Raw genomic sequence first — 20,233 nt, 5'->3', positions numbered from 1 at the left:
TTCCTATAATCAAAGAAACAGGGGCTTAAAGTCCTTGTGCACTGGAGCCCCATAGAGCTCTGCACCGTATCATGATGACATTTCCTCCAGGACATCAAAGCATACACCTTCGATCAGATAACATAGCATGGTGCTGCGTCCACCATAGAAAGAATACTTGTATCTTTCACAATGGGTGGAAGTGTGAGTGACCCCAGTTAGTATCATCCCAGTGACTCACTCGGGAGGAAGAAACTTTCCCCTCCCCTTCTAGGGTCTTTTGGTTGGTCTAATAATTAAACTGACATGAGAAAAATTCATGAGAAAATTAAGTAAAAATTTATATACATATACATATATATGTATATATATATATATATATATATATATATATATATATATAACTTGGAGTAACAGGCAAATTTGGCCTTGGAGTACAGAATGAAGCAGGGCAAAGGCTAATAGAGTTTTGCCAAGAAAATGCACTGGTCATAGCAAACACCCTCTTCCAACAACACAAGGAAGACTCTACACATGGACATCACCAGATGGTCAACACCGAAATAAGATTGATTATATCCTTTGCAGCCAAAGATGAAGTTCTATACAGTCAGCAAAAACAAGACCAGGAGCTGACTGTGGCTCAGATCATGAACTCTTTATTGCCAAATTCAGACTTAAATTGAAGAAAGTAAGGAAAACCACTAGACCATTCAGGTATGACCTAAATTATATCTCTTACGATTATACAGTGGAAGTGAGAAACAGATTTAAGGGACTAAATCTGATAAAGAGAGTGCCTGAAGAACTACGGACGGAGGTTCATGACATTGTACAGGAGACAGGGATCAAGACCATCCCCAAGAAAAAGAAATGCAAAAAAGCAAAATGGCTGTCTGAGGAGGATCTACAAATAACTGTGAAAAGAAGAGAAGTGAAAAGCAGAGCAGAAAAGGAAAGATATTCCCAGTTGAATGCAGAGTTCCAAAGAATAGCAAGGAGAGATAAGAAAGCCTTCCTCAATGCAAACAAACAGAGGAAAACAATAGAATGGGAAAGACTAGAGATCTCTTCAAGAAAATTAGAGATACCAGGGAACATTTCATGCAAAAATGGGCTCAATAAAGGACAGAAATGGTATGGAACTAACAGAAGCAGAAGATATTAAGAAGAGGTGGCAAGAATACACAGAGGAACTGTACAAAAGGGATCTTCATGACCCAGATAATCATGATGGTGTGATCACTCACCTAGAGCCAGACATCCTGGAATGCAAAGCCAAGTGGGCCTTAGGAAGTATCACTACGAACAAAGCTAGTGGAAGTGATGGAATTCCAGTTGAGCTATTTCAAATCCTAAAAGATGATGCTGTGAAAGTGCTGCACTCAATAATATGCCAGCAAATTTGGAAGACTCAGCAGTGGCCACAGGACTGGAAAAGGTCAGTTTTAATTCCAATCCCTAAGAAAGGCAATGCCAAAGAATGCTCAAACTATTGCACAATTGCACTCATTTCACACGCTAGTAAAGTAATGCTCAAAATTCTCCAAGCCAGGCTTCAACCATACATGAACTGTGAACTTCCAGATGTTCAAGCTGGTTTTAGAAAAGGCAGAGGAACCAGAGATCAAATTGCCAACATCTGTTGGATCATTGAAAAAGCAAGAGAGTTCCAGAAAAACATCTATTTCTGCTTTATTGACTATACCAACGCCTTTGATTGTGCAGATCACAGTAAACTGTGGAAAATTCCAAAAAAGATGGGAATACCAGACCACCTGAACTGCCTCTTGAGAAATCTGTATGCAGGTCAGGAAGCAACAGTTAGAACTGAACATGGAACAGCAGACTAGTTCCAAATAGGAAAAGGAGTACGTCAAGGCTGTATATTGTCACCCTGCTTATTTAACTTATATGCAGAGTACATCATGAGAAACGCTGGGCTGGATGAAGCACATAGTGGAATCAAGATTGCCAGGAGAAATATTAATAACCTCAGATATGCAGATGACACCACCCTTATGGCAGAAAGTGAAGAGGAACTAAAGAGTCTCTCGATCAAAGTGAAGGAGGAGAGTGAAAAAGTTGGCTTAAAGCTCCACATTCAGAAAACTAAGATCATGGCATGCAGTCCCATCACTTCATGGCAAACAGATGGGGAAACAATGGAAACAGTGGCAGATTTTATTTTTGGGGGCTCCAAAATCATTGCAGATGGTGACTGCAGCCATGAAATTAAAAGGTGCTTGCTCCTATTAAAAAGCATAGACATTACTTTGCCAACAAAGTTCCATCTAGTCAAAGCTATGGTTTTTCCAGTAGTCATGTATGGATGTGAGAGTTGGACTATAAATAAAGCTGAGAAGCAAAGAATTGATGCTTTTGAACTGTGGTGTTGGAGAAGACTCTTGAGAGTCCCTTGGACTACAAGGAGATCCAACCAGTCCATCCTAAAGGAGATCAGTCCTGAATGTTCATTGGAAGGACAGATGTTGAAGCTGAAACTCCAATACTTTGGCCACCTAATGTGAAGAGCTGGCTTATTTGAAAAGACCCTGATGCTGGGAAAGATTGAGGGCAGGAGGAGAAGGGTATGACAGAGGATGAGATGGTTGGATGGCATCACTGATTCAATGGACATGAGTTTGAGTAAACTTCAGGAGGTTGTGATGGACAGGGAGGCCTGGAGTGCTGTAGTCCATGGGGCTGCAGAGAGTGGGATGTGACTGAGGGACTGAACTGAACTGATTGAGCTTTTTTGCTTGTTTTAAGTCTTTGTTGAATTTGCTACAATATAGCTTCTCTTTTTACATTTTCATTTGTTGGCTACAAGGCATGTGGGATCTTAGCTTCTGGGGGGATTGAACCCACATCACCTGCATTGGAAGGCAAAGTCTTAACTACTGGGCCGTCATGGAAGCTCCCAAGAAAATTAAGCAAAGTTTAATAACATGGATATTTTGGATTTAGGCTTCCCAGGTGGTGCTACTGGTAAAGAACATGCCTGCCAATGTAGGAGACATAAGAGACTCGGGTTCGATCCCTGGGTTGGGAAGATCCCTTGGAGGAGGGTACAGTAACCCACTTCCAGTATTGTTGCCTGGAGAATCCCACGGACAGAGGAGCCTGCTGGGCTGCAGTCCATGGGGTCACACAGAGTTGGACACAAGTAAGTGACTTAGTACGCATGCATATATGGAAGATGCCTTGAAAGAGACTTGGGAACACTAAGTAACTCCTCCAAATAGCTGAATCCCTCACCTCAAATACCATCTTTAGCTTAAGATAAAAGAGGATGTTGAGGGTGGTGGTTTGGAACTTCAAAGGAGAGGAAGGCAATTCACATGGAGATGGAAAGACAAATATTTGGTAAATAAATGTTTGCTGGGTCACACAGAGACAAAGGGTCACAGAATGGACTCTGATCTCTAGGCCCTGTTTAGAGTTCCCCCACCACCCACAGCCTGGATTCTTTACAGGGACCTCTGGTGATAGCTCTATTCCAGAACATACCCTCAACTGAAATTTTTTTAGCCAGTTGTGGGAAGGTCAGAGTTTCTTCCTGAGTCTTTTGGATCTTAATTACGTTCAGCTGGAAATGATCCTCATACTAAGGAGATATTTTGGGGGTGTCAAGTTTAGGTCTTCTACAAACCCACTGGTCTTCCACTGTTCCTCACAAATCCAGGCTCTGCAAAATTAGAGGTCTTGGTCCCCAAAAGGGGCACATTCTTACCTGAGGATACAGCAGATGTCCCACTGGATTGTACACTATGGCTACCACCAGACACTTAGACCTCCTGATGTTGAGAGACCAGAAGTAAGATAAGAAATGACTGTCTTATCAGAGATAGCAGAAGGAAGTAGGGCTATTCTTAGAAGGGGGAGGGAGGAATCTGAGTGCACTCCAGTGACCTATTTGGGTGTCAACTGGTACCTTTTGCCCAACTGTGACAGAGAATGGACAAGAAAAGAGCAGCAACAGTGGTCTGTGAAGGTGTTCGGACCTCTTAGGAATGAGGGTTTGGGGTACCCACCCTGGTGGACTACTGTGAGGGGAATTGGAAACGGATAATCATCAAAAAGTCTACAAATGCTGGGCAGGGTGTGGGGAAAAGTGTCCATCAACAAATGAATGGATAAAGTAGATGTCGGACATACAATGGAATAAAAAAATGAAATAAATCCATTTGCAGCAACATGAATGGACCTAGACATTATCATACTAAGTAAGTCAGAGAAAGACAAATACTATATAATATCACTTACATGTGGAATCTAAAAAAGAGTACAAATGATCTTACTTACAAAACAGAAACATACTCACAGACATAGAAAATAAACTTATGGTTACTCATGGGGAAGGGAGGGAGGGATAAATGGAGAGTATGAGATTAACAGATGTACACTACTGTATGTAAAATAAACAACAAGGATTTACTGCACAGCACAGGAAACTATATTTTATATCTTGTAGTAAATAATAACAGAATCAAAAAAGAATATAGATATATACATATGTATAACCAAATCACTTTGCTGTACACTTAGAAATAACACAATATTGTAAATTAAAATAAGTAAAAAGAAAAAGAAATGGATGGTGGTGGAGGGACATGATGAGGGCCAGTTGTGGTTTCTACAACCAGCTGCAGTGGCAGAAGCTATTGTGTGTGCTCAGTCACTTTAGTCCTGTCTGACTCTTTGCCTCCCTGTGGACTTGTAGCCCACCAGGCTCCTCTGTCCACTGAATTCTCCAGGCAAGAATGCTGGAGTGGGCCCAAGCCCTTTTCCAGGGGATCATCCCAACTCAGGGATCCAACCCAGGTCTCCTGCACTGCTGGCAGATTCTTTACCATCTGACGCGCCACGGAAGCCCTTCACTTCATTAACTTTCCTCTTCTAAGTTTCTTTTCAGGAAGAGTGGCCCAGTGAGCCCTGAAGAAGCTGTTCCCTGACTACAGGTGGAGAAACAAGATCCACATGTCACAAAGTGTGGACATGGCATCACTCAGATGTCCCTTCAAGCCAGGACTTGCTCCCTGGCTGCAAGGAATGTGTTTAGCTGAGAGCACCCAGCTTGCACTCTTTCAGGCTTCACTTCAGCAGCTGAGCTGAAGTCACACACTTCTCCAGTGGCCTCTGCCAATGGCCATCTGGGACAGTGGTATGAGGGCCTAGGCTACCTGCCTGAGCCTAGTCTCCTGCTCAAGTTGGACTGGCAGAGACTTGGTGATGTCTACAATGAAACCTGATGGCTCCCATAGACCAATCTTGGCTTCTTCCCTTGACTTTCTTTGGTGTTACCCTCCCAGCAATCTTCTGTATTCTTAACTCCGTAACAGTGTCTGCTTCCTGGAGAACCCAATCTGTGACAACACAAATTTCCTAAATCTCTGCTTTTTTCCTCTCCACAGCCCCTTACATTTGTCTCTCAGATCCTCAAACTGAGGGGAATTTTATATCTCTACTCCCAACCACTCTCACCAAACTCTATTCTTCTCCGGTCTCCTATATACCTGTCCCAGCATTTAACCAAGGATTACCTTTTGTTTCAATGTTTGTTCATCTCTTCCCAAACATAAGGTCCTTGACTACAGTGATGATTTTTTAAACTTCTATATGTTCATGTTACTGAGTCCAAGCTCGCTCTGCTCCTCGCATGACAGGCCAATGAATCTAAAAGATAGGTGTTAAGGCAAGGAATATGACTGTATTCTGAAAGCCAGCTGAGAAGATGGCAGACTAATGTCTCAAAATAACCTTCTTCTTGGGGTCTTGATGCCAAGTTCTTTTATAGAACTATAGAGTGAAGCATTGAGGAACTGAAGTCAGGAGGCAGAACAGAGGAGGAGAGGTGGTGAGGAAGTAAAGTAAAAAAGACCATCAGTCTTGGAAAACATCTACAGGAATGGGACTGGCCAGCCTTTGGAAGGGATGTGTTAATCTCCTTTTCACAGTTGGGCAGGGTCGGATTATCTATCAGCTGAACAAAGACATTTTAGTTTAACAGTCAGGCAGAGGGGCAGGGTACATTGAGGCAGGCCATTATGTATGATTAGAATCACAACAGCAATGAAAAGCAAGTCGAAGAATCAGTTCCAACATGGAGTCAGAATTGATTCTTCTTTGAAACATTCAGAGTGACTAAGTAAATTGAGAGCCACAGGGAAGATATTGTGGTGAATTTATTTGATTTCATATCGAAAGCCCAGTCCATATGATTATATGTGGAATCTAAAAAAAAAAAAAAAAAAGGTACAAATGAACTTATCTACAAAACAGAAATAGAGTTACTGATGTAGAAAACAAACTTATAGTTATCAGGGGGTAAAGGGGGGAGGGATAAATTGGAAGATTGGAATTGACATATACACACTACTGTATATAACATCAGTTCAGTTCAGTCGCTCAGTCGTGAACGACTCTTTGCGACCCCATGAATCGCAGCACGCCAGGCCTCCCTGTCCATCACCAACCCCCGGAGTTTACCCAAACTCATGTCCATCGAGTTGGTGATGCCATCCAGCCATCTCATCCTCTGTCGTCCCCTTCTCCTCCTGCCCTGATTCCCTCCCAGCATCAAGGTCTTTTCAAATGAGTCAGCTCTTCACATTAGGTGGCCAAAGTATCGGAGTTTCAGCTTCAGTATCAGTCCTTCCAGTGACACCCAGGACTGATCTCCTTTAAGATGGACTGGTTGGATCTCCTTGCAGTCCAAGGGACTCTCAAGGGACTTGAGAAGTCCAAGGGACTTCTCCAACACCACAGTTCAAAAGCATCATAAAGACCTACAGTATAGCATAGGTAACTCTACTTAATACTCTATAATGGCCTATATGGAAAAGAATCTAAAAAAAAGTGGATATATGTAAAACTGATTCACTTCGGTGTACACCTGAAACTAGTATAACATTGTAAACCAACTATACTCCAATATAAACTTGAAAAAAGAAAACCCAGTCTGTGGGAACCTGTCAGACCATAAGTCAGGCCAAGTGAATCAAAGGCAACTATAAAGTAACAGCTAAAAGGAACCCAGATTTTGCTGGTTTTCATACAAAAGTACTGTATTTCTAAGACACTGTTAATCAGTCATGAATTACCAACCTGAGAACACCCATTCATCATTTTGAAGAATTTTTAGTTTGACTACTGAGCTCTGTCATTAAAAAAAAAGCTTTATGACTTGTCTGAGCAATGACGTTCCACTCAGGAGTGTTGGGAGGAAAACCTTTTTCCTATTCCAATTTGAATCCAGTCATTGGGTCTTGCAAATTAACTGGCAGTAGACAGATTAAAAAGAGAAAGGAAAAAAATAAATAAAAATAAAAAGAGGAAAAAAATAAAAAGAGAAAAGAGATTTATTTAGCATTGGTGGGGGGAAGCTTTCAGTAATGGAAACCTCCTGGAATTGCCTGAAATCACTTTATATATCTCAATTAACAAAAGGGTTTCTTTTTTAGGACTTCAGTAGAAGGGTAGGGAAGGTTCTATCTGGCTTTTTGATGCTAACTGCAATGGATATTCTGTCTCCAGGGCAATTGAGTTAGCAGGAAACTCCGTTGGAAGGGGGTGACAGGTAGGTGCATTTTCTGGAGGCCCTTGCTTTACTCATATTAAGAGAAATTCAGATAAATTTCTTTCTGCATCCTCTGTAGCTCAAACGTTTCCACTTTAATCTTTATATGGTGGTTCAGATGGTAAAGACTCTGCCTGCAAATGTGGGAGACCTGGGTTCAATCCCTAGGTTGGGAAGATCTCCTGGAGAAGGGAACAGCTACCCACTCCAGTATTCTGGCCTGGAGAATTCCATGGACAGAAAAGCCTGGTGGGCTACAGTCCATGGGGTCCCCAAGAGTCAGACAGACTGAGCAACTTTCACTTTTTTCTTTTATACCAACTCTGGGGGCTTAAGGGAGTCCCCACTGAAGCGGAAAAGATTGTGTCCAAATATTCAAAGAGAGGAAATCTAGCTGAAGTCCTGGGATCTGTCTAAGCATGCCAGGCTGTGACTAATTGCTATCTGAGATTAAGCCGTGTCTGGGGTACCTCTGTTAACGGTTATAGACAAGCAAGAATGCCTCAAGAAGTGGTTCTTCAAAGAGCTCAAAAGAAGGTGAAAAAGCGGGACAGCAATAATGATTGTTCTTGGAGAAGGTCCGGTGCTGACAGAGACACTACCCAGCGGTCCTGGCCAGGCAGACCTCAATCTGGAGTCTGGGGGCAGATTTGGGAAACCTTGGGTGGTATTCCGGCTCCAGCTTGTCGGCTGTTTGCTCAGATTACTTCCTGAAGGAGAGTGAGGATAATACTATCTAACTCGTGGAGCTGTGAAGATTCACTGATGCTGAAGCTAAAGCTCCAATATTCTGGCCACCTGATGCGAAGAGCTGACTCACTGGAAAAGACCCTCATGCTGGGAAAGATTGAAGGCAGGAGGAGAAAGAGGAGACAGAGGACGAGATGGCTGGATGGCATCACTGACTCGATGGACATGAGTTTGGGCAAACTCCAGGAGATGGTGAAGGACAGGGAAGCCTGGCCGGCTGCAGCCCATGTGGTCACAAAGAATCGGACTGAGCAACTGAACAACAAACAACAACTAAAACCGGAGGCAGGGCGCGGGGCTCAGAGCAGGCGCTCTCTTGGGTCCGTTCTTTCCGGGGATGGGTGGGGTAGAGAACAGAGGGCTCCTCAAGAGGGCTCCCAAGACTCGCGTCATTCGCCGCTTCGTCTGGCTTATAAAAGCTCTGCCAGAGCCCAGAGGTTATTTTTTTTTTTTCTCCCCTTTTAGTTTCTCTTCTTTCCGAAGAAGCCTCTCGGCGCCCAGCTGGGGAATCTGAGCTTCCAGGAGACTGGAGACGAGGGGGCAGCCGTCCGGTGGTCTCCACGGTCGCCTGCAGACAAGACCTCACTTGTTCGCTCCCTTTGCACGAGGTGGCCGTCGCGATCGGCTTTGGATCTGACGCAGGGACCGGGGTCGGTGAGACCTGGCCTCTCGACCCGAGCTTTTCGGAAACCGAAACCGCCCGGCTCGGCTAACGGGCGGCGGACAGCGCACGCTCGCTCGCTGTCCCCGGGCGCGCCCAGCCCGCGCGGCGCCCGCCCCCCGCCCCGGGGACTCTAGTAAGTTTCGATTCTCCCAGCAGCCGAGTCCCGCGCGGAGGTCAGGCCGGTGCAGCGCGCCATGGCGGACCCCGGGGTGTGCAGCTTCATCACCAAGATCCTGTGCGCCCACGGGGGGCGCATGGCCCTGGAAGCGCTGCTCCGAGAGATGCAGCTCTCCGAGGCGCAGCTCTGCGAGGTGCTGGCGGAGGCCGGGCCCGACCGCTTCGTGGTGTTGGAGATGGGCGGCAAGGAAGGGGTCACCCGGTCCGTGGTGGCCACCACTCGAGCCCGGGTCTGCCGTCGCAAGTACTGCAACAAACCCTGCGGGAACCTGCATCTCTGCAAGCTCAACCTGTTGGGCCGGTGCCACTATTCGCAGTCGGAGCGGTGAGTGCCCTGAGCGGGAGGGGCGGCTCCCCCGGGTCCCGGCTCTGGGAGGACCGAGGCTGCTGCTCTGGGAGGGGCGCGCCCTCGCTGGGACCCCGCGCCCTTTGCCTCCGCCTCGCTTCTCGCGGAGCCCGCGCTTCTTCTCTTGGAGGTTTCCTCCCTTCCAGCGCCGTCGGACCTTTCCTCCAATATGGCTAGGGCGCTATTGCCCCGGTGAAGACTAACGATGAACTTCCCACTTCCATAAGGGTCTGTCTGCAATGCGGAAAACCCGGGTTTGATCCCTGGGTGGGGAAGATCCCCCCTGGAGGAGGGCATGGCAACCCACTCCAGTACTCCTGCCAGAGGAGCCTGGGGGGGCTACAGTCCATGGAATCGCAAAGAGTCGGACACGACTGAGCAGCTAACACTTTCGCTTTTCTCGTAAGAATAAAGTTCTCTGGGGCATGCCAGGTTCTAGAGGGTTTGAAGGCAGGTTTGGGAACAACCGAAAATGCCTCCACTCTCTGGAAACTAGAGTCTCTCCCTTTCTGCTACCTTACCCGCTAGGGGGTTTTGTGTGGTCTTCCCAGACCCCCAGGCGCGCCTGACCCGCGGGATCTGTCTCCATCGCGGCGCCTGAGGGGCTCTGCTTGGCCCTCCATTCCTCTCTCCCCCCTCTCATTATCCGTTTTCTGATATCTGACTCTAGACCGCTCCACCGGACCAGAATGGTCCTATTCGAGGTTACCTAAGATGGGTCCGCTCAGAGATCCTTCCTCGTGGTCGCCACGGTGGCCTGCATTTTGGCCAACCACCCTTTGACCACACCACTCTTGGGACCACTCTGAGACAGTGCTGCAGTATCTCCCTGGCAGCCGCTTCTGTGTTTTCACTTGTTTTGTCTCCTGAATATAGGTGTGCCCCAACGTTTGGGTTAACCCTTTTGATGGACCTGTCTTCCACTTCTCTCCCCGAAAGCCCTGACTCCATTGGGTTCTGTTGTCACATCTACAAAGATGGCTGCCTTGTGTACTTCCCCAGGCCTTTAGTAGACTCTAGGTTCTTCATCTCCAAGTGTCTGAGAAGTATCTGCCTCTAAATATCCTGCCAGTCTGAGTCAAACCTATTTTCTTTCCCCCAGGGCAGGGTTTCTGACACTCCCCTCAACCTTTTCTTCCTCCTTCACCTTACCTTAACCATTGATCAGTAAGTCCTTTCATTGAGCACTCCTGAGCCTTCCCTGTCTATTTCCTACTTTTCAATCTCACTTCTAAATGAATGTCTTGTTGAATTAGTGAATGATTTTCTCTGACCACAGTCTTTCTCCCCATCTTTCCTATCTGTATGTACTTCCGCTAAGTTGTTTTTCTTGATGTAGCACTTGTCACACTTCCTGCCTCCTTAAAAACTTTTAGTGGTGTCTTAGTGTCCAAAATGGTGGTCTTCAAACTTTTCAGCCAGCGCATATTCACCAAGAACTTTAGATTTCTCACTCCCAATATTTGTGTGATAAAACATACAAGACAGAGGTTGTAAATGGATGAGATTAGATGATTTTTTTTTAATTCGTTTAGAGCAGAATTTTCAAAATACACTCCATTGTTTTTAAAAAGAAATATTTATTATGTTGCGAGGCAACAATTTGAAAGTCTGTTTCTGAGTTTTAGGAAGGTATGAGTTTGGAAGAAGTCATCTAAGTCAGCAACAGATGAAACCAGGAAGGGGGAAAAGAGGGTAGAGATTAAAACCAAAAAAAAAAAAAAAAAAAGGAAGGAACATTCTAGTGCTCTACCAAATAACAACAGGGATGAAAGACTTTGTGGTCTTTTCTGTTTTGTTGTGAAAAATTCTTCACCAGTTATCGCTGGCTTTTAGTTTTAAATACATAGGCTTCTTGTCTTTACAATTTTTTTTACTATGAGTATTTTCAACATACACTAAAGTAGAGAAGAGAGAATGATGAACCCCTATGTACCCATAGTTTCAACAGTTTTCAAAGTAAGGCCAGTCTTGGCTCATTTATTCTCCCCTTCCCATCCCTATTCTCAACACCAATGTGTTATTTTAAGCCAAATGCCAGAGTTTAGTTCCTTTGTAAATAGTATCTCCAAAGATGAAGGACTCTATTAATATAACTGCAGTGTAGTGATCACTTTTTCTACAATTATAACTTTAATATCATATAATATCAAGTTGGTTTTCAAATTTCTCCGACTGCCATATATTCAGACTTGCATTTACAGGAAATAAAACCTGTGCAGACATAATCCATAATCATTTTAATATGTTGCAATATATCTAATATATTTAGAAGCTTAGTTTTATTACACACAGTACATTTAGAAACTTTAGTTTGTTGCTTTATAATCATTATTCTTTGTTGTTTGAAACATCAAAACTGTTTTAAGTTCATAAGTTGGGTAGTTGACCTGCACTTTTCTATATTTTAAACGGGGAATAGTATGTTCTATATAAATGATATGATCTGTAGGAATAATTTAGTTTATGCAAGTTTGGGTGGATTTTCTGGAGAATTAATGAAAGTCTTTTTTCTTTTTTTAGTTGAGTGATAAAGTCTTATTTCTTAAATGTATTGGTCTAGTCATATTTTAAAATTGTTTTTATATAATTTTTGAGTTTGAGGGTCAAAAACTTTTAATCCATTAATGTAAATCATGTCCTCATAATAAGGACCATTGGGAGAATTCTTTTTCTTTTGCCTCAAAGCCTAGAAAATATATTATTTCCCCCAAGTATGTTTTAAAATATTCTCCTTTTCTTAGCAACTTATAAAACCTCATCTTCTAAAAGATGGGTTTGACACAAGGGAGTCTAAGGGCTTTCTTTGTGGATTACAGGGTGATGGGCTCTGTTGACCAATCGATGCCTATGTTGAGATTACCGTTCAGTTCAGTAACTGTTCTCTGTTTGTATGAGGACTGTTTGCCTTTTGCTGGACTTCTAAATTTTCCTCTGTATTACTATTATTTATAGATTGGATTTCTCCTATAAATTCTGCAGTTCTAGTCTTTTCTTTTAAATTGCTTTTAGCTAGACATTTTAGTTGATGACAGGGCTTGCTTCATCGTTGGAAAATAGTTTAGGTCCTTTGTTGTGGGTATTTCTTTTTGCTTTGCTGAAATAGACACCCACACGTGGAGTTCTAATCTCAGTTCTGACACAAGTAATAACCACCATGTATTGAACAAATAACTGTGTACCAAGCACTATGATAAGCACTTCAGAGATGGTATCCAAGTCAGTCTCTGTCTTGACTCTTGAGGTAGGTGTTGTAAACATCTAACTGTTAGGAACTTCCCTGGTGGCTCAAATGGTAAAAATCTGCCTGAAATGCAGGAGACCCGGGTTTGATCCCTGGTCCCTGGAAGATCCCCAGGAGAAGAAAATGTCAACCCACTCCAGTATCTTTGCCTGGAGAATCGCATGGCAGAGGAGCCTGCAGGGTTGCAGGCCACAGGGTCGCAGAGTCAGACACGACTGAGTGACTAAGTTTCAGTTTCAGTTTAATGTAAGGAAACTCAGGCCTAGACTGTTTAGAATTTTACCAAAGGTCACATAGCAGATAGCTGACAAAGTTAGTGTTGAAACCAGATCCACAGAACGTCTTCTTTTTTAAAAAATATTTATTTATTTACTTGACTGCAGTGGGTCTTAGTTGTGGCTTTCAGGGTCTTAGCTCCCTGACCAAGGATCAAACCCAGGCCCCCTGTACTGGGAGCACAGAGTCTTAGCCATTGGATCACCAGGGCAGTCCCCTGTAGGACTTAACTTAGCTACTGGTGTTGTCAAGTAGCTGTAGGAAGGGTTGATCTTTCATTAATTCAGGTTCAAGACATTTTTTTGTAAGCATGGTTTCTGTTTAACTGTTTAAAGCAGGCTCTCCGAGTGCCTTCAACTAGCTTTGCGGTTTCTGCTGCTGTGGGTGTATCCTCTGGGCTCTTCCTGTTTGTATGACTTTCCTGTTTGCGTAATTGAAACTTTGGGTGGGGGTGGGTAGACAGGAAGAGAATGAATCGATTATTTCATAAATTAAAAAAATTGCAAAGAATAGTATAACAAGCATCAGAGTCTATATATTCTGAGTATATTACAAAAGCTACACTATATAAAACAATACATAGTATAATAAGCTTATAATTCACCTCTCAATAAATATTTACGATTTTTCATCTTTGCTTCTTTTATTTTAAAATAAAATAAAAGCCATAATATGCCTAAAGTTATTGTTTTTTTCTCTTCTTTAGTCTCATTTACCTCTTTCCCCAGAAACAATCTCAGTCATGATTTTGGTGTGTGTCCATGATTTTAAAATTTCCTCTCCTCTATGTTTTTATTCATAGACAAAATGTAGTGTTGCTTTATGTGTTTTAGAGTTTTTACTCATTGTTATGTTTTGAAGATTGATTCATGCTTTTATAAGGATCTAGTTTATTCATCTTAACAGCTGTATAGCATTTCATCATATGATTTGTACATAATAATCATATGATTATCCCTGCAATAATGGACATTTAGAATATTTCTAAGTTTTTACTACAAAGAAGCATGCTGCCAAGAGGCTACTTGTCTCTTGGTGCTTATGGCAAAAGCTTCTCCAAGGTATATCAGTGTGCTGTGCTGTACTTAGTCATTCAGTCATGTCTGACTCTTTGTGACCCCATGGACTGTAGCCCACCAGGCTCCACAGTCCATGAAATTTCCCAGGTAAAAATACTGGAGTGGGTTGCCATTCCCATCTTCAGGGGAATCTTTCTGACCCAGGGATCGAACCTGGGTCTCCTGCATTGCAGGTAGATTCTTTGCAATCTGAACCATGGGGCCAATTTACGTTTTTATGTTTGGTAGTCTCACTTTCCTGATTTTATAGACAATTAGCACTTGGTATTATCAGACTTTTTCTTTTCTTTTCCTTTTAACTTTTTGACTGCACCATGCAGCTTGTGAGATAAAAATCTTGGTTCCCTGACCAGGCATTGAACCTGCAGCCCCTGCAGTGGAAACGCAGAGTCTTAACTGCTGGACTGCCGGGGAAGTCTCTTTTTTTTTTTTAACTTTTTGACTGTACTTCGCAGCATGTGAGATCTTAGTTCCCTGACCAGGGACTGAACCACTGCCTACACTTTGTATTTGTGCTAATCTGAAGGGTATACAATCATATCTCATTGTTTTAATTTTAAAATTATTTTCTTATGAAAGTTTTTAATATGTGTTATTTATGTGCTTATGACACTATATACATACAGTGAAATATGCTTCAGAAATAAGCTTCAGAAATAAAATATTACCAGTTAAAAGCCCTAGAATTCTCACCTTTGATCAGTTCAGTCCAATCGCTCAGTCGTGTCCGACTCACGGCGACCCCGTGGACTGCAGCACGCCAGGCTTCTCTGTCCATCACCAACTTCCGGAGCTTGCTCAGACTCATGTCCATCGAGTCGGTGATGCCATGGGATGGTTGGATGGCATCATCTTTGATTATCTCCGCCATTTTAGAGGTGATAACTAGTGATAAACATAACAGCTTTAAGTATGATTGACTAATAAACATTGTGCATATTTCGGGTGTACAATGTAGTATTTTGATATATGTATACATTGTGTAGTGATTCCCTCAATCAAGCTGATTAACCTATTTATCACTTCATCTATTTACACCCATTTTTAAAAAGTTTATTTATTTATTTGGCTGCACTGGGATCTTAGTTGCAGCACATGGATCTTAGATCTTCATTGTGACATGCAGACTCTTAGTTGTGGCATGAGGGATCTAGTTCCTTAACCAGGGATTAAACCAGGGCCCTGTAAATTGGGAGTGGGAAATCTTAGCCACTGAGGCCACCAGGGAAGTCCTATTTACCCCCATTTTTTAAAATGATGAGAACATTTAATAACAACTCTCTTAGCAAGTCTCAAGTATGCCGATATTTATTATCAACCATGGTCACCATGCTGTACCTTAGAGATCCAGAACTTCTTCATCTTATAGGTGAAAATTTGTACCCTTTGACTGACGTCCCTCCTCCACTCAAATCCCTGGCAGGTACCATTCTACTCTCATATTCGATGTGTGTGACTTTCTTAGATTCCGTATGTAGGTGAGATCACGCAGTTTTTGTCCTTCTGTGTCTGGCTTATTTCATCTAGCATAAGGTCTTTTAGGTTCACACATGTCACAAATGGCAGTTTCCTTGTTTTTATGATTGAATAACGTTTCATTTTATACATCTAAACCATATTTTCTTTATCCATGCATCTGCGGATGCTCACTCAGGTTGTTTTCATGTCTTGGCTATTGTGAATAATGAGGCGATCAACTTGGGAGTGCAGATATTTCTTCAAGATAATGATTTCATTTCCTTTGGATATACACCCAGCAGTGAGATTGCTGGATCATATGTTGTTCTATTTTTAATTTTTTGAGGAACTCCATTCCATTTTCCATAATGGCCATACCAGTTTACAATCCCACAACACGGTTCTGCGTTTGATATTTATTTTCCCCACATGTTTATTGTCTTTCTACACATGTATTTATTTCTAAGCAATAGTTAGGATTGTTTTGCCTGTTTTCAAGGCTGTAGATTACATCAGTGATTGGGTATGCAAATATTGGCTTTATTTCGTCTTGTTTGCACAGTGTAATGTTTGAGACTCACTCCTGCTAACAAAGCCCTGTTTCTATACCACCTTGCGACCTGGGCAAGACAAATTTCTGCCCTGTGCCCTCTGCTGTATGGTCCTAGTTCTAGCCCAAGTGTATACCTAGTCACCTTTTGAGGAGTCTGTGGAGTTAAGGAATCGTGCTCATCTAGACCCTGTAACCTCCCTCCGGGGCCCTCCCCCACCCCCTCATCGTTCTAGACTATGCTGTGGGTTCCCAGAACCCTAGAATTCCCAAGCCCATTTCCAGGGCCTGAGTGGGCCTCTTCCCTGGGTCTTCCGACATGCGGAAGGAATTTGGATGTACAGGCTGGCATGTTCATTTCCTCAGTCTGATGGCACTAGCAATGTGGGACAGAGCCTGATGGGGAGAAGAGAAGTGATGGGCTGGAGGTGGGATCCAGGGCTGACTTTACATATATCATTCTACTGTTAATATATTCTATCACAGAACTCAAAGGAGTCTGAGCATTCTAAATTTGAACTTGGCCTTCCAGGTCATTATGAAAGTGCGTTTGTCAAGATAGGAAGAGGGAACATATTTTATTGAACCATTTCTTAGCTTGATTAATTACTTCTAAGTGTTTAGGTACTTGAGTCCTGGATTGGAAAGGTTCCCTGGAGAAGGAAATGGCAACCCACTCCGGTATTGTTGCCTGGGAAATCCTGTGGACCGAGGAACCTGGCAGGCTACAGTCTGTGGGGTCACAAAAGAGTCAGACACGATTAGCAACTAAACAACAACAACAACAACACTGGCCTCCAAACCCCATCATTTTAAGAGAGGGACTGCTCTAGTTCTTTCTTTTATAAACAGTTGTTTTCTTTTGTACAAATGTGCACTATTTATGTATCAATTTTTTGTTATTAAAATAGAGGTTGTTTTCAGTTTTTTGTTATTATAAACTAATAATTTAGAATATCTTTCTTTGTGTACACATGGAAGAATTACCTAGGTATCTAGTAGCAGAATTCCCATGCTTAAGTTTTAGGGGCCAATACCAAATCTCCAGGTGTGCATACCAAGTTTTAGTCCCACCAGAAAAATATGAACGTTCCTTTGTTTCATATCCTTGCCAATTGATGTCATCAGCCTTTTACAAATTGTGCCAATACAAGGAATGTGAAGTTGTACCTCATTATAGTTTCGACTATTTATATATTGTTAGTCTCTAGCACTTTTAAGTCATACTGCTTGTTTCAAAATTTTTCTTAAAATTTTATGCAATTTTAAAAAGTTTCTTTCCCTTTATAGTTATTACAAAATATTGGCCCTGTTCCTCATTTTGTACAATATATCCTTGAGCCTATCTTACACCTAATAGTTTATATCTCCCACTGCTAGATTTCTCCTCCCCCGACCCCCACAGGAAACCACTTGTTTGTTCTCTGTATATCTGCGGGTCTGCTTCTTGTTATATTCACTGTTTGTTGTATTTTTTTAGATTCATATATATGTGATATCATACAGTACTTTTCTTTCTCTGTCTGACTTATTTCACTTAGTGTAAAGTCCTCCAAGTCCTTCTGTGTTTCTGCAAACGGCAAAATTTTGTTTTTTTATGGCTGAGTAGCATTCCATTGTGGTATTCCAAAGTATACTACATCTTCTTTATCTATCTGTCTGTTGATGGACTCTTTGGCTGCGTCCATATCTTGGCAATTGTAAATAGTGCTTCTAAATACTGGGTATGTGTCCTTTTAAATTGGTGTTTTTGCTTTTTTCAGATGTATACCCAGTAGTGGAATTAATAGATCATGTGGTAGTTTTTATTTTTAGTTTTCTGAGAGACCTCCATACTATTCTCCACAATGGTTGCACAATGGTTGTACATTCCCACCAACAGTGTATGAGGGTTCCATTTTCTCCACATCCTTGCCAACATTTGTTGTTTGTGTTCTTTTTGATGATAACCATTCTGACAGGTGTGAAGTGCTATCTCACTGTGATTTTGATTTGCATTTCCCTGATAATTAGTGATGCTGAGAATTTTTTCATGTGTTTGTTGGCCATCTGTATTTCCTTTTTGGAAAAATATCTATTCAGTTCTGCCCATTTTTAAATTGTTTGATTTTGCTTTGATGTTGAGTTGTATGAGCTGTTTATATATGTTGGATATTATATACGCTGGCTATTAATCCCTTATTGGTCATAGCGTTTGCAAATATTCTTTCCTATTCAGTAGGTTGTCTTTTCATTTTGTCGATGGTTTCCTTTGCTGTGCAAAATCTTTTCCATTTAATTAGGTCCCATTTGTTACTTTTTGCATTCATTCCCTTTGCTTCAAGAGACAGAGCCAAGAAAAATATTGCTATGGCCTAATGCTTGTTTTTTAAGTTTGTCTTATGTGGTGTCTGATTCTTGGAAGTTGGTTCTTATTTTCATTTTTCTTTTTCTGTCCTCTTAGCAATCTATTTTTGCCTGTAATTGCTTTTATTGCATTTTATTTTTTATTGTAAACTGTACAGTTCAATGGCAATAAGTACATTCATGATGTTGTGCAACCATCTCCACTTTCTGGTTCCAGAACATTTTCATCATCCCCAAAAGAAACCCCACACCCATCCATGGGCACACCTCATTCTTTCCTCTCCACAGCCTCTGGTAACCTCTAATCCACTTTCTGTTTGCATGGATTTGGCTGTTTTGGAAGTTTCCTGTAAATGGAATCATACAATATTTTCCCTATTGTATCTGGCTTCTTTCACTTAGCATAATGTCTTCACAGTTTGCCATTTACTTCTGCGTGTTACATGTCTTTTGTTGGGGTATATACCCAGGAGGAATCTCCCTGAAAGTTCCCTTTGTTACTAATTGTGCTCTGTCCTTGGAGTCTTCCTGAAATTTTAAATAAGTGACAAAAAAAAGTATCTGATAACAAAATATTTTCTGCCTTTTACTTAATGTAGAGGTGACAGAATTAAATATTTAAGGTAAGTATAGATTTGTTTACATAAAAAGTTCTAATTGGATTACTACTCCTAACCACATTTATTTCCAAACTGGTATCTGTGACCTTTGGGCTTCTCTGGTAGCTCAGACGGTAAAGAATCCACCTGCAATGTGGGAGTCTTGGGTTCGATCCCTGGGCTGGAAAGATCTCCTGGGGAAGGGAATGGCTATCCACTCCAGTATATTTTTGCCTGGGGAATCCCATGGACAGAAGAGCCTGGCGAGCTACAGTCCATGGGGTGACAAAGAATCAGTGATCTTTACCTACAGACTACTTTATTTTTTTTTTAATTTTTATTTTTTTCATTTATTTTTATTAGTTGGAGGCTAATCACTTTACAATAATACAGTGTGTTTTGTCATACATTGACATGAATCAGCCATGGATTTACATGTATTCCCCATCCCGATCCCCCCTCCCACCTCCCTCTCTACCCAATCCCTCTGGGTCTTCCCAGTGCACCAGGCCTGAGCACTTGTCTCATGCATCCAACCTGGGCTGGTGATCTGTTTCACCCTAGATAATGTACATGTTTCGATGCTGTTCTCTCGAAACATCCCACCCTTGCCTTCTCCCACAGAGTCCAAATGTCTGTTCTGTACATCTGTGTCTCTTTTTCTGTTTTGCATATAGGGTTATCATTACCATCTTTCTAAATTCCATATATATATGTGTTAGTATGCTGTATTGGTCTTTATCTTTCTGGCTTACTTCACTTTGTATAATGGGTTCCAGTTTCATCCATCTCATTAGAACTGATTCAAATGAATTCTTTTTAATGGCTGAGTAATATTCCATGGTGTATATGTACCACAGCTTCTTTATCCATTCGTCTGCTGATGGGCATCTAGGTTTCTTCCATGTCCTGGCTATAGTAAACAGTGCTGCGATGAACATTGGGGTGCAACGTGTCTCTTTTCAGATCTGGTTTCCTTGGTGTGTATGCCCAAAGTGGGATTGCTGGGTCATATGGCAGTTCTAGTTCCAGTTTTTTAAGGAATCTCCACACTGTTCTCCATAGTGGCTGTACTAGTTTGCATTCCCACCAACAGTGTAAGAGGGTTCCCTTTTCTCTGCACCCTCTCCAGCATTTATTGCTTGTAGACTTTTGGACAGCAGCCATCTACTGGCGTGTAATG

General features: G+C 42.1%; 1 protein-coding gene across 1 annotated transcript in view; it reads left to right on the top strand.

Moving 5' to 3' along the window:
- The first annotated feature begins 8,645 nt into the window (after window positions 1–8,645).
- ZC3HAV1 (zinc finger CCCH-type containing, antiviral 1) overlaps window positions 8,646–20,233 on the top strand; it is a 57,052-nt gene continuing 45,464 nt past the window's right edge. The window contains exon 1 of the mRNA XM_043463836.1: window positions 8,646–9,477. Coding sequence (XP_043319771.1) covers window positions 9,170–9,477 — 308 coding nt within the window. The 5' untranslated portion in view covers window positions 8,646–9,169. The remainder of the gene's footprint in view (window positions 9,478–20,233) is intronic.

This window comes from Cervus canadensis, chromosome 3 (genome assembly GCF_019320065.1).
Source record: "Cervus canadensis isolate Bull #8, Minnesota chromosome 3, ASM1932006v1, whole genome shotgun sequence".
Lineage (NCBI taxonomy): Eukaryota > Metazoa > Chordata > Mammalia > Artiodactyla > Cervidae > Cervus > Cervus canadensis.
The sequence above is the reverse complement of the archived record's forward strand: the minus strand, read 5'-3'. Positions and strand labels throughout refer to the sequence as shown.